At 35.7% G+C, this 24,830-nt stretch overlaps 1 protein-coding gene across 2 annotated transcripts in view; it reads left to right on the forward strand.

Annotated features, from left to right (window-relative positions):
• Positions 1-24,830, forward strand: part of ACMSD (aminocarboxymuconate semialdehyde decarboxylase) — a 108,424-nt gene that overhangs the window by 65,345 nt on the left and 18,249 nt on the right. For both annotated transcript variants that reach the window (XM_007494086.3, XM_001369735.5), the window contains 3 exons: positions 339-432; positions 1,990-2,085; positions 14,581-14,753. In XM_007494086.3, coding sequence (XP_007494148.1) covers positions 339-432; positions 1,990-2,085; positions 14,581-14,753 — 363 coding nt within the window. The remainder of the gene's footprint in view (positions 1-338; positions 433-1,989; positions 2,086-14,580; positions 14,754-24,830) is intronic.

The following is a 24,830-nucleotide window of genomic DNA, read 5'->3' on the forward strand; positions in this document are numbered from 1 at the left end:
GACAGGTATACTATTCTATGTTCACCTAATTTATTTATGACTTCACTCTTTATATTTAAGTCATTTACCCAATTTGAATTTATCTTAGCATATTCTCTTCATTTCTTCAACCTGAGAATCTTGTTTGCAGGAACAGAATTTAACAATGAATATGTCCCCTAACTCAAGAGGCAGCTTCCTAATTCCTTGAATTTATTTATGCAGTCTACTATTACATTTAGAATCCAAAAATGGTCATTTCCCCAGAGTAAGCCACTAAAGGAAAATGTACACTTGGCTGATATTTTGCTGCTGGCCAATCTAAAATAACCTGTTCTGTGTCACTTCCTTCCTTGAAGGCTGCAGAACAGCTGAACTGCTCCTTATTTGTACACCCCTGGGATATGCAGATGGATGGACGGATGGCCAAGTACTGGCTCCCCTGGCTAGTGGGTTTGTATTGGTTTGGGAGGCTGGAAATGTACCAACAATATATCCCCATCATCACCTAGAGCATATAATATCAAATTTAAATCTTTAATAGGAATATGGAATAAAACCCAAGGACTAGATTCCTTTATCAGGTTCAACTAGGGGCTTTTGTATTGTTTTACAAACTGATAATGGCTTAATAAATCAATCAAAGTGAATTTCCTAAGTGTTTACTAGGTGCCAAGCATGATTCTAGGTGCAGAGGATACAAAGAAAAAGAATAAATTAATACCCTGCCCTCAAGGAACTTAAATCCTATCAGAATGACAACATCTAGCCAGAGATTTTTACAAAAGTTATAGAAGATACTATGGAGGAGAAATGCACTAGAGGTTGTGGGGATTAGAAAAGTTTTGTATAGAAAATGGAACATGAGATGAATCTTGGAAGAAACTATCAATTTTAATAGATGGGTATGAGGAAGGAATCCATTCCAGTAATTTTGGAACTGCCATTCCTAAACTGAGATCCTTGCAGTCAAATTTCAATGAGCTAATTATCCATTTTGTGGTAGATTATCTAGGCCCCTGCTGTTCTCCCTCCCCATATTTTAAGTCACATCACCTCTTTTTATGACTCTACCAAACATGACAGTAGGATAAAGGAAGTAATTCACATCAGGCTTATTTGCTTACTTGTTACTATCTCTGGTAAGATGAGGAAAAAAGTTGAAACTTATGACTACTGATAAATCTTAATGAAATTAATGAAGTAAAGTTTTCAAAGTCCTCCAGAGACAGGGACTACATAGATTTCTTAACAATACCCAAGGTGACCAAAAATTTCTCTGGCTCTTTACCTCCTTATATAAAGGAATTCAACATGAGAAGATTTCAGGATAGTTGCCTCAAATTCTTCTGAGAGCTTCAGAGTACCCTGCATTTGTTTTTTGATTTTTATTATCAGAAGATGAAGTGTTTTGCCACCTCTCCAAGAATTATATCCTAGTGGCCTCACAATTGAGAAATGTGCCTAATCAGCTCTGGAGCTGACCTCTTTTGAAGGTCTTCTTAACAAGGTTGGCAATGTCTAAGAGAAGGGATGCTAATTATTCCATTTGGTGTGGAGCAACTATATCAACCTCCAAGAATCCTAAAGTACTTTATAGATTTCATATTAATCTACACAGGTTGGCCTTGACCTTATCCCTTAGGGGAAGACAGGACAGGGGAAGGAAAGGAAAGGAAAGAAGGAAATTAAATGTTATAAATCCCACTTTAGAGACAGATAAGCTCAAGCCAACTTGCCATTCATGTTCATAAATAATCAAAGGACCCAGGAACTGAAATTAGGTGTTTTGACTATAAAGCTAGCTTAAACCCCTAAACAACCCAAACTAAAAATTAAAAATAATAAATTTACATTATCCAAAGTAATGGCATTTCCAAAATCTGCATTTACTATGATGGAACTATTAAACTTAAGCAATTAGCAGGATGAAGAACAATAAAAACTATAGCAATAATTTGATTCAATCTAACAAGCTCTTCAACTTTCTACTTTGCTTGCTGTTTTTAGGCATGCCAGCAGAAACCACCACAGCCATTTGTTCAATGATTATGGGAGGAGTCTTTAAGAAATTTCCTAAACTTAAAGTGTGCTTTGCACATGGAGGTAAGACCTTGGAGAACATTCTTTGTCAAATAATTGTATTCATAGGATTTAGATCAAGAAGCTACAATAGGAATCATCTGGCCCAAACCCAAAGAAACTGAAATCCAGAGAAGAAAAGTGACTTGCCTAAGAACCTTCAAGAAGACCATAGGAGAGCTTGGATTTTAATCTAGATCCTCTTGAAATCAAATTTAGTAGTCAGGCAGTTTAGACAGTACAGGAAAATCTGATTTCAAATTCAGCCTCAGACATTTACTAGCTGTGTAAACCAAAGTAAGTCTAGCAATCACTATCTGCCTTTTTCCACAATTGTAAAATGAGGGTAATAACAGCACCAATCTCACAGGATTGTTGTTAGGATCAAATGAGATAAATTTATATTTTAAAAATAAACACTCATCAGAGTGCCTGACACATACTAAGTACTATATGAATGCTTATTCCCTTCCCTCCCCTTATTCCCTTTTTTCTATTTCACACCTCACCTATATCAAAAACTTGCCTCCAAATTAGAAAAAGGCACTCCTGATTTTTTATCTCCTTGTTCCTGCCACTATCCCTACTCATTTGTGCCTTTAATCTGTGTGGCTTTGACATGTTTTCTATGACTTTAAGGTCAGTGACTTAAATGTCCATGCTAATCTGGCCCAAATCCCACTAAAGTAGGGATAGTAGAACTAAAGCTACAATTTATTAGCACCATGGACAGAGCACACTGCAGATTTTGTTGTGTAACTGGGAAATTGAAAACATAATTTCAGCTCTGGAAGAGATTATAGTTCAGCACAAGAGACAAAATCCAACACGTGGCATGATTCTCCTGCTTGAGAATTGGAAACTGGCTCCCTATTACAATAAATTCAATTTGAAAGTCTACATTTTAAGATCTTCCATCAAATGGACCCATCTTATACATTCAAGGGACAACAGAATTTTAGAGTTGTACAAAATCTCAGATGACCAAGTCCAACCTTCTAAATTTTTTTGCAGATAAAGCAAACATATATATCCCAGAAAGGTTAGGTGATTTCTCCCATATATCTCTCTCAACTCTCTGTTGGCAAAATCTAGATTAGAATGCATTGTTGATTCTTGTTACTCCCGCACAAGAAGTCACCTCTACAAAATAATAATAGGTCTCATTTACAAAGTATTTCTTTACAAATGCATGAGATAGGTGCATGAGATAGATAAGGATCCTGAGACTCAGAGAAGTTTTGGGATTTGTCTAAGGCCACACAAAGTGTATCAGGATCAGAGTCCAGGTTACAAACCCATGTCCTGATTCCAGGTTCCATGCTATTTCCACTTAACAATACAACTTCCGTTTGATCTCCTAGTAACCTGATCATTCCCAGTTCCATCTATGATACCATTTGTGTACCCTTCAGTAACTTATTAATTATTTCTGGGCTTCAGTTTCCATATCTTTAAAGTAAGGTTATTGTACTAGAACATCCCTTCTAGCTTTTTTTTAAACCCTTACCTTAAAAAAAAAAACGCTCTTATCTTCCGTCTTAGATCAATACTATGTATTCGTTCTAAGGCAGAAGAGTGGTAACAGCTAGGCAATGGTTAAGTGACTTGCCCAGAGTTGCATAGTTAGTAAGTGTCTAAGGCCAGATTTAAGCCTAGGACCTCCCGTCTCTAAACCTGGCTCTTAATCCACTGAGCCACCTAACTAGCTACCCCATGATCTTTTCTTATACTTTTATTATTATAACTTTGGACAGTTAACTTAAGTCTCTGGGCCCTCCTTGACTCATCTACAAAATAGACATAAGAAATACCTTACCTACCCAAAAGCCAATGCCAAATCAAATGATCTCTTGAGATTCTTTCCAGTTATGAGATAAATGACTGTAAAAATCAACTGACATTCACACTTCCACCAGCCTTTCTTTGAATGGAAACAAAAGATTGGTTTGATTAAGATATGTGGTAAGTAACCATCTCAAATTACAGGTTTTCCTGATCCACCATATGCACCACTTTATGTAATTGATTTTGGGCAGAAATATATAATGCTTTATAGTACTTGATTTTATTAGCTATGCTGATAGGAAAGTAAAAACAGGAAATAAAAGCCCAAGCTGGGCTTCCAATTGGGCAGCCCCTCCTTCTCTGTTGCTTGTGCTAATTTTGGCCTTAAAATTAACACAAGAAAACATTGGTTTTCTACAAGCCAGCATGGCATCATTCATACATGGAACCATTGGTTACCAAAAGTGGAGATATTTTGAATACTTTGGATAAATTTACTTATCTTAGCAAAAGATCTGTCGGAAGAACTTTTGTATCTGTTGGGGGAAATGGAAGACACTGGGCAGGATTGTCCAGCATGGCATGCCCACATCAAAGAAGGTACTGTGTTCCAAGAGCAAAGCAGAATTATAGTCACTCAAAAGAAACATAAAATAAGAAAATTTAGAACCATCTCCATCTCAAATGTTCATATAAACTATTTGTGCTTCCCAAGCTTGTATTGGTCTGATCAGCTATACCTGGTCACACATTGATTCTGAAATAGTGTTGTCATTTTGGTCCTCTTCAAGGACCTTCCTGTACAAAAGACAACTATCCAACCAAACAACCCTTCTCGTTTCACTTATATGGCTTGATGTGAAATATATGAGGTTTCAGGTTCAAAAAATAAACTTCATGAGCACCAAATGGAGAAGGCAACGCTAGACCAGAGTTTTCTCAGTGGTAAAAAACCAATTCAATGGAATTCAGTGTGAGGAATCAGCTAAAAAAGCAAATGCAATCTTAGTTTGCATTGAAAGTTAGGGCTCCGGGCAGCTAAGTGGCTCAGTGGGTTAAGAACCAGGCCTAGACACAAGAGGTCCCAGGTTCAAATCTGATCTCAGACACTTCCAAGCTGTGTGACCCTGGGCAAGTCACTTAACCCCCATTGCCTAGTCCTTACTGCTCTTATGCCTTAGAACCGATACAAAGTACTGATTCTAAGATGGAAGGTAATGGTTTAAAAAAAAAAGAAAGAAAGAAAAGAGGCGAAGTCAAGATGGTGGCATTGAGGCAGCAAAAGTTCAGATCTCTGAATACCCTTCCTTACCAATTACAAACTAAATGCTCCTAGGGAACTGAAAATCAAACCTAACAAGAAGGCAAAAGCAAGGAACCCTCCTGCTGGACTAAATTTAAACAGTATGCCCCCCAAAATCCAAAATTCAAGAATACTCGGGTATAGGGGGAATGGAGAAGGAAGGTACCAGGACCCCCCCAAACCCCCACCTAGAGCCCTAAGCCTCCAGTGGCAGCTGGAACCTCTGGGAGGGTAAAGGCTCTGGTCTGGAAGAAGTACCTTGCAGGCAAAGCTGTGCCAGGCTCAAAGCATCGAACACAGGCAGTGGGGAAGGAGTTAGAGAAGGAGCACAGAGTGGGCAGCCTAGTTGTAGCAGCAGAAACCCTCCATATTGCTCCCCCCTTCAAGGAGGTTTTGGCCTCAGGGCACATCCAGCCCAACCCAGCTGGACATAATCCCATCAACAGTCTTCAGAGGGCAGGGAAGCTCAAGGTCCAACACCCCTACTGCAGAGACTGCTGGACTTTAATCCAATCAAAGCCTCCAGAGCACAAGGAAGCAAAAGCTCCAATACCCATTCCCCACAGATTGTACTGAAACACTTACTGACAAAACTCGAAGAGGGAAGACTGACAGAAACCCCCCCCCCCAAAAAAAATTAGAGGAACAAGAGCACAGACAACTGCAGGGAGTAAAGAACGGGCAAAAATGAGCAAACAACAGAAATAGGAAAAAGAACTCAAAATCAAATTCAAAACATAATTAAGAGAGGCTGAAGACAATTGGGAAAAGAACTTTAAAACTAAGATAAGTCATCTGGAAACACAGGCACTTGAACTAAAATGAGAAAATAGTGTCTTGAAAGCCAAAATCAACCAGCTTGAAAATGAGGTAAAGGAGTTGAAAGATGAGACAAAGAAGATGAAAGATGAGGCAAAGGAGATGAAAGATGAGGTAAAGGGGATGAAAGATGACCTCCAAAGAAAATCAGACCAGAAGGAGAAGGATGATCAAAAAGTCAGTTATGAAATCCAATCTTTAAGAACCAGAATAAAACAACTAGGAACAAGTGACTTCACAAGGCAGCAGGACACTATAAAACAAAATCTAAAGAATGAAAAAATTGAGGAAAATATGAAGTATCTCATTCACAAAACAGAAGATTTAGATAATAGTCCAGGAGAGACAACTTAAGAATCATTGGTCTACAAGAAGGCCATGACAAAAGGAAACCCCTCGACATCATACTATAGGAAATTATCCAAAAAACTGCCCTGGTATGCTAGAACAAGAGTGAAAAGTGGAGATTGAAAGAATCCACAAATCACCTCTTGTTCTTAATCCCCACTAACAATACTCGGGAATGTTATAGCCAAATTCAAGAACTATGAGACCAAGGAAAATATATTATGAGCTCCCAAGAAGAAGTCATTCAGATACCATGGAACCACAATGAGGATAACACAGTATCTGGCTGCATTTACACTAAAGGACCAAAAGGCATGGAATACGATATTCCAGAAACCAAAGGAACTAGGTCTAGAGCAAAGAATCAAATACCCAGCAAAACTGGCTATATTCTTACAGGGGAAAGTATAGTCATTCAACAAAATAGAAGAATTCCAAGAATTTGTAAAGAAAAGACCACACCTGAACAGAAAATCTGATGCCCAAGCACAGAACTCAAGAGAATAATCAAAAGGTAATTTAAAAAGAGGGAAAAAAGAAAAACAAAACAAAACAACTTTTTTTATGAGACTCAATAAGTTAAAATTATATGTATCCCTATAAGGAAAGCATTGGTAACTCTTAAAAATTGTTATTACCACCCAGACAGGTAGAAGAAGTACACTTGGAACAGTGACAAACTATATAGGATGAAATGACAAGACAAATATGTATATAGATATATGTATGCATAAATACATATATGTGTGTATGTGTGTGTATGTATGTGTATATATATGTGTATATATATATATGTGTATATATATATATATATATATATATATACAACTAGAACTTAAAAAAAGGTTAATACTAAAAGAAATGGGGAAAAAACTAAAGGAGGTAAAATTATATGTCACAAAGAAGCACATGGTGGGAGGGGGGAGAACATCAATACACTGAAAGAGTAAAGATGTTAGAGAGAGGAAATAGTCAACTCGTACATGCATTAAAATTGACCCAAAGAGGGAAGAACAATCTAATCCATTAGAGCAGAGAATTGATTTGCGCCCTATAGGGAAGTAGAAGGGTAACAAACAGACTAGTGGAGAGGGAATCAGTACAAGGGAGGGATAGGTGGGAGGCAGTTTAAAAGAACTGTAAAGAAAAAAAGGGGGGAATAAGAAGGGAGGGGAGTAGAAAGGGAAGTAAAATGAGGGTGGGAATTAGGGGAACTGATTAAAAAACAAAACATTAGTGTGGAAGGAAATAGTGAAAGAAGTAAAGGCAGGACTAGGAGTAGAAATCAAAATGCTGGGAAATACACAGCTGGTAATCATAACTCTGAATGTGAATGGAATGAACTCACCTTATAAAATGCAAGCGAATAGTAGAGTGGATTAGAATCCAAAACCCTACCATATGCTGTCTAAAAGAAACACACATGAGGAAGGTAGATACACATATGGTCAAAATAAGAGGATGGAGGCAAATATATTGGGCATCAACTGATAAAAAAAAAGGCAGGAGTCGCAATCATGATATCTGACAAAGCCAAAGTAAAAATAGATCTGATTAAAAGAGATAGGGAAGGCAATTATACCTTGATAAAAGGCAATATAGACAATGAGGAAATATCAATACTCAACATGTATGCATAGCATCCAAATTTCTAAAGGAGAAACTAGTGGAGCTCAACGATGAAATAGATAAAAAAACTATACTAGTGGGAGACCTGAACCTTCCTCTATCAGAACTAGATAAATCAAACCAAAAAATAAATAAGAAAGAGGAAAGAGAAGTGGATGAAACCTTAGAAAAATTAAAGTTAGTAGATATGTGGAAAAAAATAAATAGGGAAAAAAAGGAATATACCTTTTTAGCAGTAGATGGTACATTCACAAGATTTGACCATGTATTAGGGCATAAAAACATTGCAAACAAGTACAATAGAGCAGAAATAATAAATGCAACCTTCTCAGGTCACAATGCAATGAAAATAATAATTAGTAAGGGTACATGGAGAGGAAAATCAAAAATTAACTGGAAATTAAACAATACAATTCTCCAAAATCTGCTAAAGAACAAATCATAGAAAAAATAATTTCATTTAAGAAAATGACAATGAGGAGAAATCCTTTCAAAACCTATGGTATGTAGCCAAAGCAGTACTCAGGGGGAAATTTATATCCTTGAGTTTATATATTTACAAATCAGAGAGGGCAGAAGTCAATGAATTGGGCATGCAAATTAAAAAACTTGAAAGTGAACAAATTTTAAAAATCCTCAAATGAAGACTAAATTAGAGATCCTAAAAATCAAAGAAGAAATTAATAAAATTGAAAGTCAAAGAACTATTGATTTAATAAATAAGTCTAGAAGTTGGTACTTTGAAAAAACAAATAAAATAGACAAAGTACTGGTCAATCTAATTAAAAAAAGGAAAGAAGAAAACCAAATTGACAGTATCCAAGATGAAAAGGGATACCTCGCCTCTAATGAAGAGGAAATTAAGGCAATCATTAAAAACTATTATTCCCAATTATATGGCAACAAATATGGCAATCTAGGTGATATGTATGAATACTTACAAAAATATAAATTGCCTAAATTAACAGAAGAAGAAATAGAATTCTTAAATAATCCCATATCAGAAAAAGAAATTGAACAAGCCATCAAAGAACTCCATAAGAAAAAAATCCCCAGGTCCAAATGGATTCACAAATGAATTCTATCAAACATTCAAAGAACAACAAATCCCAATATTATACAAACTATTTGACAGAATAAGCAAAGAAGGAGTTCTATCAAATTCATTTTATGACACAAATATGGTACTGATCCCAAAGCTAGGCAGGTCAAAAACAGAGAAAGAAAACTACAGACCAATCTCCTTAATGAACTTAGATGCAAAAATCTTAAATAGGATACTAGCAAAAAGACTCCAGCAAGTCATCACGAGGGTATTCACTATGATCAGGTGGGATTTATACCAGGAATGCAAGAATGGTTCAATATTAGGAAAACCATCCACATAATTGACCATATCAACAAGCAAATCAACAAAAATCACATGATTATCTCAATAGACATAGAAAAAGCCTTTGACAAAATACAAGACTCATTCCTAATGAAAACACTAGAAAGTATAGGAATAAAAGGTTCTTTCCTAAAAATAATAAATAGTATTTATCTAAAACCATCAGCCAACATCATCTGCAATGTGGATAAACTAGATGCATTCCCAATAAGATCAGGAGTGAAACAAGGATGCCCATTATCACCTCTATTATTTAACATTGTACTGGAAACACTAGCAGTAGCAATTAGAGAAGAAAAAGAAATTGAAGGCATTAAAATAGGCAATGAGGAGACCAAGCTATCACTCTTTGCAGATGATATCATAGTCTCCTTAAAGAACCCTAGAGAATCAACCAAAAAAGCTAGTCTAAATAATCAACAACTTTTAGCAAAGTTGCAGGATACAAAATAAACCCGCATAAGTCATCAGCATTTCTATATATCTCCAACACATCTCAGCAGCAAGAATTAGAAAGAGAAATTCCATTTGAAATCACCCTAGACAATATAAAATGTTTAGGAATCTATCTGCTGAGACAAACACAGGAACTATGTGAACACAACTACAAAACACTCTCCACACAATTAAAACTAGATCTAAACAATTGGAAAAACATTGATTGCTCATGGATGGGACAAGCTAACATAATAAAAATGACAATCCTACCCAAAATTAATTTACTTTATTTGGTGCCATACCCATTGAATTACCAAAAAACTTTTTTACTGAATTAGAAAAAAAACATAAAAAAATTCATTTGGAAGAACCAAAGATCAAGGATATCCAGGGAAAAAAATGTGAAGGAAGGAGAACTTGAGAAATGCAAATCAAAACAACTGTGAGGTATCACCTCACACCTAGCAGATTGGCTAACATGACAGCAAAGGAAAGTAATGAATATTTGAGGGAATGTGGCAAAGTTGGGACATTAATGCATTGCTGGTGGAGTTGTGAATTGATCCAACCATTCTGGAGGGCAATTTGGAACTATGCCCAAAGGGCAATAAAAGACTGTCTGCCCTTTGATCCAGCTATAGCACGGCTGGGTTTGTACCCCAAAGAGATAATAAGGAAAAAGACATGTACAAAAATATTCATAGCTGCACTCTTTGTGGTGGCAAAAAATTGGAAAATGAGGGGATGCCCTTCAAATGGAGAATGGCTGAACAAATTGTGGTATATGTTGGTGATGGAATACTATTGTGTTCAAAGGAATAATAAAGTGAAGGAATTCCATGGGGACTGGAACAACCTCCAGGAATTGATGCAGAGTGAGAGGAGCAGAACCAGGAGAATATTGTACACAGAGACTGATACACTGTGGTACAATCGAATGTGATGGACTTCTCCATTAGTGGCAATGCAATGATCCTGAACAACCCAGAGAGATCTATGAGAAAGAACACTATCCACATTCAAAGGAAAAACTGTGGGAGTAGAAACACTGAAGAAAAACAACTGCTTGATTACATGGGTTGAGGGGTATGGTTGTTGATGTAGACTCTAAATGAACATCCTAATGCAAACACCAACAACATGGAAATAGGTTTTGATCAAGGACACATGTAATACCCAATGAAACTGCGCATCGTCTGCGGGAAGGATGGGGGGAGCAGAGGGAGGGAAATAATATAATTCTTGTAACCAAGGAATAATCTTCTAAATTGACTAAATAAATTAACTTTAAAAAAATAAAAGTTCATTAAGGTTTAAAAAAAAGAAAGAAAGAAAGTTGAGGTTTCAGGAATAAGGAGGTGATAGTCCTGTGTTCTGTACTGGTAAGACCACATCTGGGTATAATGTTCAGTTGTGGTTTCTGCCATTTAGAAAGGAGATGGAGAAGGACTGGAAAAGAACAATCAGTACAATGAGACCTTCAAGTCCATGTCATGTGAGGATTGGTTGAAGAACTAGATATTTTCATCTTGAAAAAGTAGAGTTGGCATAATTGTAATTTACCCTCTAAGTATTTAGAGGGTAAATTACAATTATACCAAGTATAAGAAAGGCTATCATGTGCAAAAGAGATCAGATTCATTCTGTTGGACCCCAGAGGGCAGAACCAGGAACAATGATAGAAACCAATCTAGACTTAATGTCAGGAAAATTTTCCTAATTACTAGAGTGATACATAAGGGAAATGGATTGTTTTGAAATGTAGTTTCCCTTCATCAGAAGTTTTCAAGCAGAGGCTAGTTGACCACTTACTGTGTATGTTGTAGTGGGAATACATTTTAAGTCTGGGTTAAACTAGATGACTACTGAGATCTCTCCAAGACCTAAAAATTCTATGCTTCCAAGATCACTAATCCCAACAGATTAGCAAATAACCCCTCACTGTAGATTATTTTAGGAAAATTGCTGGGGTGATTCAGGGATCTTGGAGTAGAAAGGGAAATTCTCCATCTTAGCATTATTAACAAAAGAATTTTTATTTCTGAAATAATAGCTCCTGACTATAAGTGGCTCATTCTCTAACAAGACTAAAATAGGCCAATATGTAGCCAACAGAGATACCACCATACTACAGTAATTATCAATGAGAACTGAGGGAAAGGTCAACAGATGAAGGGATAATTGAGCTAATTTAAATCAAATTTATGATTTATTGTAGCTTTTTGTGGCATTGTTCAATGGTTCCCTTCCACCAATAGATTTGAAAAAGTAAGCATAAAGTAAAAGGAGCTTTATTCATTATGTTTATTAAACATTCATTTATTCTACAAGCATTTCTTAAGCACCTACTATTTGCCAAGCACTACATTAAGCACTCACAAATATAGAAACAAAAACTGAGAGTCCTTGCTCCCAAGGAACTTGCTTTCTATGAGGAAAACTAACATATACATATATATGTTATTACTGTTAATCATCAAGCTTTAATAGTTTAAACCCACACTGACTTTCAGGACAATTTGCAGATATAAAGTAAATATACACACTCAATCCAGGGACTGGTCAGATGATGCAGGAGCCTCCTTCCTGTACTGAGAGGTCCAGCAAACAACATACATAGCACTACTCTATATCACAGGGGTTCGATATTCCCAGTCAGATTACTGTGGTATCTTCAGCAGGAAATAAAAAGAACAAAATCACTGTTCTCTCTACTACTTTAGCACCTACAATTCTCTTCCCTCAGCATTGCAACAAGGAGGTTATTTTAGTGAATTTCTAAGTAAAAGAAGAAAAAACTAAAGGTCTCCCAGATGAAAAAAATAAACCCTCTGAAAATATGGTCACTTCTCTATTTTGTCTCTTTTATTATGCTACCAAATTTTATATTCTAGATGTTGTTGGTTTGTCCCTAGGAAACAGAAGAAAATATTGTCCCTATGTTCTTAGAAATATAAACATCCTAAGAGAATTCATAGAGAAGACCTCAGTACAGAGCGATGCTATTTTTTACTTCTGTGACCTTGGAAATATATTTTCTTCATATGAAAAATGAGGTGGGAGGTATAAGAGCAATCAGATGTTCTCTATGGTCTCTTTTGGTTCCAGACCCTATAAGTAATATAAACACCCTGGTCCTACTTAGAAAACTAACTATTCACTACTATTAAAATTGTTTGTATATTTTATTCCTGTGTTGGTGAGCCTATGGCATGCATGCCAGAGGGAGCTACTCCTCTTCCCCTCTCCACATGCACCTGCAGACATTTCTTATATGATCCGCCCCTCTGTCCACCAGCCCAAGGGGAGCACTTCCTCCTTCCCCTGTCTGGAGTAAGGCAGGGGGTTCACATACAATGTGAGGGTTGCATTTTGGGCATTCGGTCTCTAAAAGTTTAGCCATCACTGTTTTATTCCTAAGTGTTCTCAAAATACTTTGTATAAGGGTCCATCTGTCACTTCTCCTCTATTTAAATGTAACATCCTCAAAAAGACTTGCCTATCTTCCATTTCTTGTGTCAAATAAGAAAAGCACAATTTCTAGAGAAAATCTGCATTGAAATCCTGACTCTGACAATTCCTACCTATGTGACCTTGAGCTTATGACTTAGTTTCTTCCTCTGCAAAATAAAGGGGTTGAACTAGATGGCCTCTAAGATCCTTTTGTAAGAGATAAAATAGTTGAGGCCATAAACTCTAGTGATTAAAATGGTGGAAGATATAAATTGTAGTAGATATAAGAGTGGATGAGTAAAATTGTGACCGCAGAAAATATGGTTCAAGACAGTGTCTTGTTTTAAATCAGAGAAATATTCCCAATTATGAAATATACCCAAGTCAACTGGGTTTTATAGAGAATTTAATTCATATAAATGAGGAATTAAAGAAAGTGAGAGAGAATAAGAAAGGAATAAGTATGAAGGGCCTTAAGCCAACATGGTCTAGACCTGAGTCTTAAGAGAGAGATCAGTCAGTCCTTAATCACTCACCACAAGATCTGTCCAAGCAAGAATATAGACACCAGTTCAGCCAGCCATCCTTCTCCAGGGAGAGATTCCTTTGACTGTCACCAGCTCAATCCTGAATCTGAATCTGAATGTGAATGACTCCATCTCCCTGTCTGAGTTCCTTTTAAAGAGAATTTTCTCCTATGTCACCTCCCCTAAATTCTTATATCTACCAATCACAGTAGACATTTTTCAAAGGACAGACCATTCTTAGTTCAAACCTAAGAAGGCTTTAAATTTTTGATTAAGTTCTCATCAGAAAACTTCTGAGTAAGTTTCTCACCTCTTTACTCCTTGTAAATTCACAAGTTGCCTGACCTTTATAGGTACTTAGTACTCTTTTGTATTAGATCTAAAAATAGGCACAGCTTAAGAACTTTTGTCTTACTATAAGTATGGGTTTAAGTATCTTTCATTGTTCAGCAAGGAGTTTACAACTTTATCTTCCCCTAAAGTATGCTTAAGTAGGGGTGGAGTACAGGTCTTCACATTCCTGATCTAAGTAGAAGTCTCACATTCCTGATCTAAGTTCCTTCATTGTTTAAAGTGGGGAATGGTCTTAACCCAACCTTATGAAGTAGGGTCTGGGAATTTTTTAAGGTTTACAATCCTAACCTTATGAAGTAGGGTCTGAGAATTTTTAAGGTCCACACTTTATAGCTCTAAGTTTGTGATCTTATGATCTTTTTAAGTTCAATACTCAGTTAATAATTGTCAACTATGACAATGATGTCTCTGCTTTGTCATGTATTTTTCCAGTCAAGATCAGTCCCTTCAGTGAGAAATTTTCTTTTTAGGTGGTGCTTTTCCATTCACAGTGGGGAGAATATCTCATGGATTCAATGTGCGCCCTGATCTGTGTGCCCAAGACAACCCAACTGACCCAAGGAAATACCTTGGTTCTTTTTATACTGACTCCCTAGTTCATGATCCTCTGGCCCTGAAGCTACTGACAGATGTTATAGGAAAGGTAAGCTAACATGTTCTTATGGTTTGCTGTTGGGGAGGGAAAAGGGAGAAAGTAGAGGATTGTTAAATTAGTTAATGTTTTCTTCTTTAATTTCTCCAAAATAAACCAGAAATACATGAATGAAAGAAAATGGAAGAGAAGGCAGAAAAGAATTCTCTTTGTTTCTCTATTTCCTACCTAATTGAGGGTCCAGTTTTACTGTGTAGGCTTACTTACACAAGGAAAATTCTTAGGACCAATATTACCTTGGAATTATTACCCATTCTGAAAAAGTCCTAATCAGCAATATATTTCCACATTCCCAGTCTTCTTCCCAAGCAGAAGCCAGAGAGCTATAATAGCATAACACAGTGGAAAGAACACAAGACTAAGGAAAAGAATCTCAGGTTCTAGTCCCATGTGCATTAATTAGCTGTGTGACTTTATGCATGTTACTTAATCTGTCTAGATTTCTGCTTCTTCATTTGTAAAGATAAGATGGTTAAATTAAATGATCTTCAAGGTCCCTTTCAACTTCATACCTATAATCTTGTGGGTAATGCAACATACTAAATATTAAGAGAGATTAAAAAGATAATTAAGTTATTCTTCCTGTACTGTTGGAAATGCCATATTACATAATAACTACAAGGGAAGAATAGAATATAGGGTGAGACAAGAGACAAAAGCAGAAAAACATGAAGTGTTATGTGAAGCCAAAAAAGGAAAGATAAGATCTGAATTATAAAATGGCATCAATTAGAAGTAAATTTGGTTAATAAGATGGTGTGTGAAGACAACTCATTTGAGATTTCTGAACCAGGACTAAAATATAGGAATAATGGCAAGTGATAAAGTATTTTAGGCAAGTGATAAAGTATGCCCAGTAAAGACTGACAATAATATACTTGCCTAAAATATTGCAAATCTAGTGAAGAGTTTTCAAAGCAGTGTGGAAGACTTTACCCTGAAAAGGAAGAAACAAGGTAAAGGATTTTTATATGTTTCTACCAATTTAGATACTATAGACAATTTGTAAAACATACAAAGAAGAAAAACAGTAGAGATGCCCCAAAATTTATAGGAGTCAAATTCCAAAAAGAGAGCCAGTAATAAAAACTTTGACCTCAGACATTTATAAACAATTACACAAAGTATGGGTAACAATCAAGGTGAACCAGAAATCTTAATTCAAGGAGGCAAATTTGACATCACAGGTATCACTGAAACTTGATAAAATGCAACATAATTAGAGTATGACTTAGGAAACATATACTCTATTCAAACGGGCCAAGATAGGTAAAATATGTGGTGAGACAGTAGGAAGAAAATAGTGTTGGGTATTAAAAATGGAGACACGCATACACAGTAGAGGCAAATGGAGAACATTTGGGTGAAGTTCTACAGAGACAGATACAAAAGTAATATTATTATTATATTATATTTCTTATATTATATATGACATATTATAGGCTACCTGGACAGACTAATAAAATAGATGAAAGTTGGAGAAACCTAGAATACTTGGTACAGCAGCAGAATATGGTTATGATAAAGGACTTTAATTATCCAGCTATCTATTGGCATTCTCTTTCTGCCAAAAGCAGAGCAGCTATTATTTCCTTCCTTGCCTTGTTGAAGGTGAAGGAAGCAACAAAAACAGCTTCTATTCTGACCTCACTTATTCCAGAAAGGAAAAAAATGAAATAGAAATATGAAGGGAACTTTGGAGGGAAATGATCATTCTGTAAAAGAATTTGTGATAGAAAGAGAAATGCTTAGGATATTACACAAACTTGAATTTTAGCAGACATAGTTCAGAATTCAGGGAAAAGATAGGATTACATACACTACAGTTTTTCAGGGAAAATCAAATTAGGAAAGAAAGAGAATTCTCAAAAATGAAATTCTGAAGATCCAAAATGGAACAATTCTGATGAGGTACCAAAAAAGGAATAATGCTGAAAATGTGGATGCACAGGGAACTTGATCAACCAACTTAGATTTTAGAAACCTACATACAAAAGAAAAAATGAGACCAAAAAAATTAAGAATGAATACAAATACATGATATTTGACAATAACAGTAAAGATGCTCCTATAGGAATAGTGTCAGAATGAGCTAAGTCTGATAAGAAAAGTGGAGGAAAACCAAAAGGCTTTTTTTTAATACTATCTTGGAGGAAAGAAGAGAATCAAAGGAGTAATATGAATCCTTCAGGAATAAGATGAAAATGAATTATAGAAACAAGACAGAACTACTCAATTCTTGTTTCGGTTTTTTCCTGCAAGAAAAATTAACTTTGGATTAGGAAAGAAAAAACAAACATATAGCAAAGAGTCAAAACCCCAAATAAGTAGGAAGATAGTAAAAGGGCATCTAGCTACAATGAGAGGAACAGTGTCCATGTCTAGGATGCCAATAATTCCATTGAACTCTGTCCAGAAGACTACACCTGGAGTTCAGTTCTGGGCATCATATTTTTAGAAGAGCATTGATATGCTGAAGAGTATCCACAGAAGGATTATCAGGATGGTAAAAGGCCTTAAGATCATGAAGATAGATTGAAAGAATTGGGGGTGTTAACCTAGAGAAAAAAAAAGACTTAGGAAAGCACGATAGCTGTTCAAGTATTTGAAGAACTGTTATGTGAAAGAGGGAAAAGAAAAAATTAAAGGTGAAATATAATAAATGTGGACTGATAAAATATTATTGGAATTATTAAAATAAAATATTCTTAGAAGGTTTCTGAGAAATTTGGGAAGACATAAACTGATGCAGAGCAAATTAAGCAGAACTAGGAGAACAATCAGCATCATGATAAAAGGAAAAATATCGAAATGATGAAATTAAAGACATAAGAATTCTTGACAAGTCAGCAACTAATCTGACACTGAAACACATCTCTCTCTTCTTGGCAAAGATCAAAGCATACCTTGACTCACAAGGCCAACATGCTTGTTTTGCCCAGTGATTCTTTGTAACAAAGGAAGGTTCTTTGAGAGAGGCCATGAAGGAGGAATATAGACAAGGAATAATTGAAAGGTAACTCTGAGGTATGAAAAAAATAAGCATCAATAAAATGTTTAATTGTTAAACTTATTCTGCTTGACTCTAGAGGATAGAACTAAGAGCAATGAATGGAAGTGTCAGAAAGGCAGATTTAAACCTGATATAAGAAAAAACTTGACAACAATCAGAACTATCCAAAAGTAGAATAGGCTGCCTCAGAATATAGTGGGTTCCTCCTTATTAGAGGTCTTCAAGCAAAGGCTAAATAACCACTTATCAAGTTATATTATAGAGAGGATCTTATTCAGGAATAGGTTGAACAATATGGGCTCTAAGGTCCCTTCCAATTTTGAAACTCTGTGGTTCTATGATTTTGTGCAACCAACTGGGAATGTGAAAAGCTATAAGTCCTTGAATTATTTGATAAGTAATATAGAGCCACTAAGAACTGAAGGCTAAAGAGTAACATAGACCATATTTGTTTATAAGGAAGCTTAATCTGATAACATATGAAGGAATGATGTGAGGGTGTGGGACAAAGTTGGGAAACATTACATTTCAATCAGTTATGTAGTTCTGTCTGAGAATGAGAAGAATGGTCAATAAACTTATTCAAGAGGTATTTTGTAGGACTTAGTAAGTGGTTGCATTTGAGAAACAAAAGAGGATAGTATCAAAGGTAACTAAGGCTTTGATTAGGAATAATTGGATGAATAATTATTCTATTGACAAAAATAAGGGAGTCAAAAAATAGTTTATGGGGAAAGAATGTTAATTTGGTTTTGGATATATTGAGTTTAAGATAATATGGAATGGCCAAATGGATCCATGATCTTATTGATTTGGGAGGTCTCTAATGATGAAAGATCATAACCTGTTCATCATGTGCAACTCTTATCCATGCCCTCCATGATTTTGCTAAAGGAGTCTACCCAATTTGCTAGAGGTCTTCCTCACTTTCTCCTATATTGCATTCTGGCTTTATTCCTTTATCCCTTGCCATCATCATGTGATCATCCTTTCTAATCTTCCTATCATACAATTATTAGCTGACTTTATTCCTGTTCTTCTTCCAACTATTCCATTAGTTTATGTGTTGTTGTCTGGTCATACCCACTCCCAATGGGGGTCTCCATTGCCTTCTGTGTGATATTCACTATTAATTCTTCAGAGAACATTGTATTCCATGTCTTGCTGCAATGTGGCATTGGGATCACAAGATGGAAATAGGCAACTGGAGATGCAGGTCTAGAGTTCAGGGGAGATGATAAGCCAAAACTTACACACAAACTATTTCCTCTAATATAATAATTAGTAGACTTACAGAAAACACAGAAGTAAAAGAACTCCAGGAAAGTACAACTTTGCCTCAGTTTCCTAAACTATAAAATGGGCATGAGAATAATAGTTATTACCTCTAGCTAAGTCATGAAAATGTAATGAGATAATGTGTTGTGAAAATCAACTGAAATACTTCTAAAGTGCTTAACAGTTTCTGTCACACACTAGGTATTTATCTTCTTTTCTATTCTCCAAAATAGCTGTCACTTCATCAGGGTGGGTATTTCTTCCATTGACACAGATCCCAAAACTTCTAATTCTTAGTAGATAGTCATGAGATCTGGTTGCTCCAAAAAATTTATCACTTAGTGATTGATCTTCTAGTTATGAGATTTTCCAAATTTAGGCAGGCTAGTCCTTGAAAAAGAAATATATAATCTATGACCTGGGCCATACTTAAAGCTTTTTCAGCTTTGTTAGGACCTTGAATCTGAGAGTTAGAAGAAACCTCAATGATCACCAAGCCCAGCCTACAGAAATCAACTCCCTCTTCAACAATTTGGCAAGTGGTCATCCAGCTGCAGCTTTCTGCAGCTTTCTGACCTCCAGTAGCAGTCCCTTCTCCTTTGAGATAACCCTAATGGTTAGAAAGATTTTTCTTTTATCCAGCTGAAATTTGCTTCTCTGTAACTTCCATTCATTGTACCTAAGCCTGCCTTTCGGGGGCCAAGAAATTGTCTTTCTACATAACAACTTTAAATATATTTGTGTACAATTATTACATCCCCTATAAGTCTCCTAGCTCCTTCAACTAATTCCTGTATTGCACAGTTTCAAAACCCTCACCAGAATGGTAACTCTTTTCTGGATGAACACTAGTTTACTGATGACCTTCCTGAAATGTAGCACCCAGCACTGAATAGAACAGTATAGGTGTGGTCCAACCAAATCAGAATACAGGATCATTCCCTGCTTCATTGTGGATAGCATATGCCTATAAAAGAAACCCAAGACTGCACCAAATTTTTTTGGCTATAAACCAAAATTCTCAGACCATTTTCAAATGTAAAATGAGGAAAGTAAAATGAAGAAAGGCAGGGCGGCTGTTTAGAGTTGAGAAGATAACCAATGATGTGAAGAACAATGACAAAATAGCTTTATATTGTTTACTGTGTCAAGAGGAAAAAAAAATCATTCAAAAGCCACCTTTCTTCAAACAGAACCGTGATAAACTTCTTGATTCCAAAGGGAGAAAAATGAAATTTGAATAGTTCAAAAACAAATAAACCCTGAGGTCTGGTGATAGCATTTACTCTGGTTTATTTAGACTGAAGATGGTCACTTAGGGAAATTTCAACTAATATGTCAAATTGTATAACTAAAATAAAATAATCAGGATAATAAGCTTGTTTTTGTATGCTCTGTTCTGCTGTGTACAAGATAATATAAAGTAGAATCTTGATTAATGAGAACTCAACTAAGCAGAATTCTTGATTATCTTAATTTTATTTTCTACTAGCCACTTCTAGGATAAAGAAGCAAATCATAAGAAAAAAAGTTTTAAAAAACAGTAACAACTATCTTCTAGTTTCTGTCCTAGGCTCCACACATACTCATTAAGTAAATAGTAATAATAGTTAACATTTGTTAACTGTTATGAGTAAAGCACTATGCTAGGTAATCCTAATGAGTATATTATAAACCATTATATAATAACCACCATCCACAAACATTTAGCTTACTTATTTTTTAAAAAAGCAAAACTTTAAATTGAGATTTTTCTTAGCAAATTCTATGTAAAAGAATACAAGTGAACCTCTGATGCCTACCTACAATGAATTTTTTTCAAGTGTTTTCTTTTATGTAGTAAATGTCTTTATTTGGTAAAAAATGTTTGTATACTATAAGGCACTGCTTAGGGCTCTTTCATCTTGAAGTTTATAGTTAGTCAGAGACACAAATTAAAATTAAATTTAGTTTTTTATCCATTCTTAGTTTTTCAACTAACTAGAGAACTTAAAACTCTACTTAAAAAATATAACACACTGTATCTCTATGATATAATTTGTTATAATTAATATTTATATATAACATATATATTCTATTTAGTATGAAAATACAGAATAAATATCACAAAGAAGAAAGCAATATGTCTTCCTTTTAATGTAGCTGGTCTAGTTTCTTACATTTGTTGTAAAAATCAAAGAAAACTCCCAACATTTTATTCTAGCAAGATTCTTCTGTCTCCAGAGACATATTTATCAGAAATAATAAGGAAGATGATAGCCCACATTTATGTAGCACTTTACAGTTTACATAGCATTTTCCTATAACATACTTATGATATAGGTAGGGTGAAAGAGTAAATTGAAGAAAACCTGCAAACAGAGGCAATGCATGGAAGTTTGCAGAGCTGTCCATCAAATAGCATTCCAAAGGAGAATGGGGGAGGGGGAGGAGGCAGTTGAGAGAAACACCCAAAATGCTAAAAATCTCTTTCTCCTAGTATCTGAAGGAGGAAGGACTGAGAATATCCTTTCCTTGTTGGAATGATTTTTTCTCTCTACCTTATCAAGAAGTGACTCCAAGATCCTCAAACCTGTTAGCCACATCCCTCATCTAAGACTCAATATAATTTTATTTCTCATTTTAGTATTATTTAAGATCAGGGAAACCCTAAACCCTCTCTCCTAACCAATTTCCTTTTCCTTCTCCTTCCTTAAATAAGCCCCTTGTTCCAACAACTTAAAGAGTGAGTTATCTATTAGATATATCAGGCAACTTACTCAGAAGTGAATCCCAGTTTGTCACCAACTGAAGAGATTAACTGAAGTGAGAGGGAGAAGGGAGGAGGGAGGTAGATCTGATTCCTCATTACCATAATCCATAAAGGAACAACCACCTAATACAATGGTGTATCATCCCCATTTTGCAGATGAGAAGCTTGAGATTTAAGATGTGCATAGCTAGTAAGAGATTTTGGAGCTTGGTTATGAATCCATTTTATCTGCCTCTGAAACCAAAACCCTTTGCACTGTACCAATCTGGTTCTATCTTTCAAAGGCAGAACTTTCACATCCTCTTGATGAAAAATCCTCCTTGCCTAAGAGTCTTTCAGTTTTTGTGTCCAAGGGTCCTTCAAGCAGATTTATATTCCCCAAGTTCATTGGTGGTACTACCATTCTTGAGAGTTTGTCTTCACTGATCCAGTCACTCTCTTAGTCAGGTAGGGATCCTGACAAGAAAAAGAGGAAAATGTAATAATAATAATAATAACAACGATAATTAGCATTTATATAGTGCTTTCAGGATTAACAAAGCTATAATGTATGTATGTTAGTTCTGCTGATTCTCATAATTATGAGTAACAATCCTGTGAAGTAGGTGCTATTTATTTATTATCCCTATTTTATAGATGAGGAAACTGACACCAAAAGATTAAATGGCTTGCCCAGGATTATAAAACAATCTGAGACAGTATTAGAAGCTAGATCTTCCTCACTCTAACTCCTGTACTCTATCCACTTAAACACCTACCTATCACAATATGGGTGCAATATATAGATCCAATATGGGCCAATACCTGAGCAGCAAAAACTAAATTTTGTATTAAAATAGGACTCTTTAGATTTAAAAAAATGAAAAAGAAAAGGTATACATTATCAGAATTCATTATATGGTGTTGTAATTCCTACCTATAAAGCTTGTAAGTACATAGGTGTTCTTGAATCTGTGTCTTTTCTTCATTTCTAATAAGAAACCTAAACTTCCTGATCTGGAAAATAGAAAGCACCATTTTTACAGTAAAAAGAAAAAACATAGCCTGCTCCCATGGAGTTTTATCACCATCTTATGGCCTTTAAGGAAGCTGCTACTAAAAATTTGTTTGAAATTATAGTACACTTTCAAAACTGTAACATTAATAAGATGCTTTCTCGAAAAGTAGCAAGGTATGATGGAGAGAGCATTGCTGATGGAGTCAGGAGACTGGGGTTCAAATCCCAGGACTGTTACTCACTAGGTCACCTTGGATAAGGAATTTAAGTTCTCAACCTAGTTTTCTCAAACTAAAATGGAATTTCATTTTAACTAACATTTATTACATACTTACTATATTTCAGGCACTGTATTAGACAATGGGAATACAAAGATAAAAAATAAAATACCCCTTGCCCTCAGGGAGCTTACATTTGACTGAGAGAGCTAAGGTCAATGGGCAATCTCTGTGTCACTCTGCTGGTGACCTCTCTTCTGGGTGACATTTATCTATATATTTACTCTTTAGATCCAATCTTTCAAACAATTCTGAATCTATTTTATTATATACTATTATCTAACTCATGTCTCTTCATCCTGTCCACAAGCATAGAATGAGAAATTATCAAATAACTAGCTAAAACCCAGCTGTCCTGTGCCCACAGAATTTTCCTGATCTATCAAATATGTTCAACAACCATGGGGTTCTATAACCACTAGTCATCTTTTTCAGTAATAAGAAGTGGGCACTAGTAAGACCCATCCTCACTTGGCAATTGCATCCTCTGTCCAATACCAGGAAGGATTTAGGGATTACTTTCATTTTTTTTATTTGGAAATTTTTATTTAATTAGTTAATTTAGAATGTTTTTCCATGGTTACAAGATTCATGTTCTTTCCCTCCCCTCCCCCCAACCCTCTTCCAGAGCCAACACCCAATTCCACTGGGTTTTACATGTGTCATTGATCAAGACTTATTTCCATATTATTGATATTTGCATTAGGGTGATTATTTAGAGTCTACATCCTCAATCATATCCCCATTGACCTATGTGATCAAGCAGTTATTTTTCTTCTGTGTTTCTACCCCCACAGTTCTTTCTCAGGATGTGGATAGTGTTCTTTCTCATGAGGGGGATTACTTTCAGATATCTGTTCCTTCCATTGTCCCCTTTTGAGGATGGCAGCTATTTATTTGCCTTACTAATCTAAGGAGTATGGTCAGTATGGATTTATTTCTTTAGAATCTTAACTCGAGTCTTCATTTATCTTGAAAATTATTCTTTCCTCCTTGGTCTACTGAATTTCAGTGAACTCTAATGACATGATCATCAATAAATAAATCAATTAAGCAGGCATTTATTTATTACCTACTACATTCTGCAATAGGATTGAGAAGGGGAACAGGGGGAATGGAAGGATAGAGGGAAATGGGGAAAGAGAATGAAGAGATTCTTCTCTCTTTCTTTGGGAGATAGGTAGCCAAGTCTTGTCCACCTGACAGAGGGAATATGTCTCCTCAGAGAACAGTTCTGGGAGATGGAGGACAAGAACTGGAGAGATTAGCTTTGGTAAGATGACCCACTGCCTCCTCTTTGGTCCCAGCTATTGTTGAGAGGCAGGATGGATTCTTCTGTCTCTAGTCTCCTTAGGGACACCCACTGTCACTTCCCTTCAGAAACCTGGGGCCATCCTACTATCGAGGAAAGATGTTGTTCCTTGGGGTTAAGAAATTTGGAACACTGGGATCCTGAGCTAACCTTCCCCTTTTGGGGAGAGATGTGATTCTCCCCAAATCTTCTGTCCCCTTTCCTAGTGTCAGAAACCAGCCAGGTCTAATTCTAAATAGTGTTAGCGATAAAAGAGTGGTTGCCTTAAACTGTGACCGCAAAAATATGGTTTCAAGACTTTGAATTGCCAAAACTGTATAGATAATTTTTAGTGTCTTGATTTTATATTAAAAATAAAGTGGTCACCATGGGAAAATTCCCCAATATGAAATACCCAAATCAGCTGGGTTTTTATGGAGATTTTAATTAATACAAATA

The sequence above is a fragment of the Monodelphis domestica genome, chromosome 4 (genome assembly GCF_027887165.1).
Source record: "Monodelphis domestica isolate mMonDom1 chromosome 4, mMonDom1.pri, whole genome shotgun sequence".
In the NCBI taxonomy this organism is placed as follows: Eukaryota; Metazoa; Chordata; class Mammalia; order Didelphimorphia; family Didelphidae; genus Monodelphis; species Monodelphis domestica.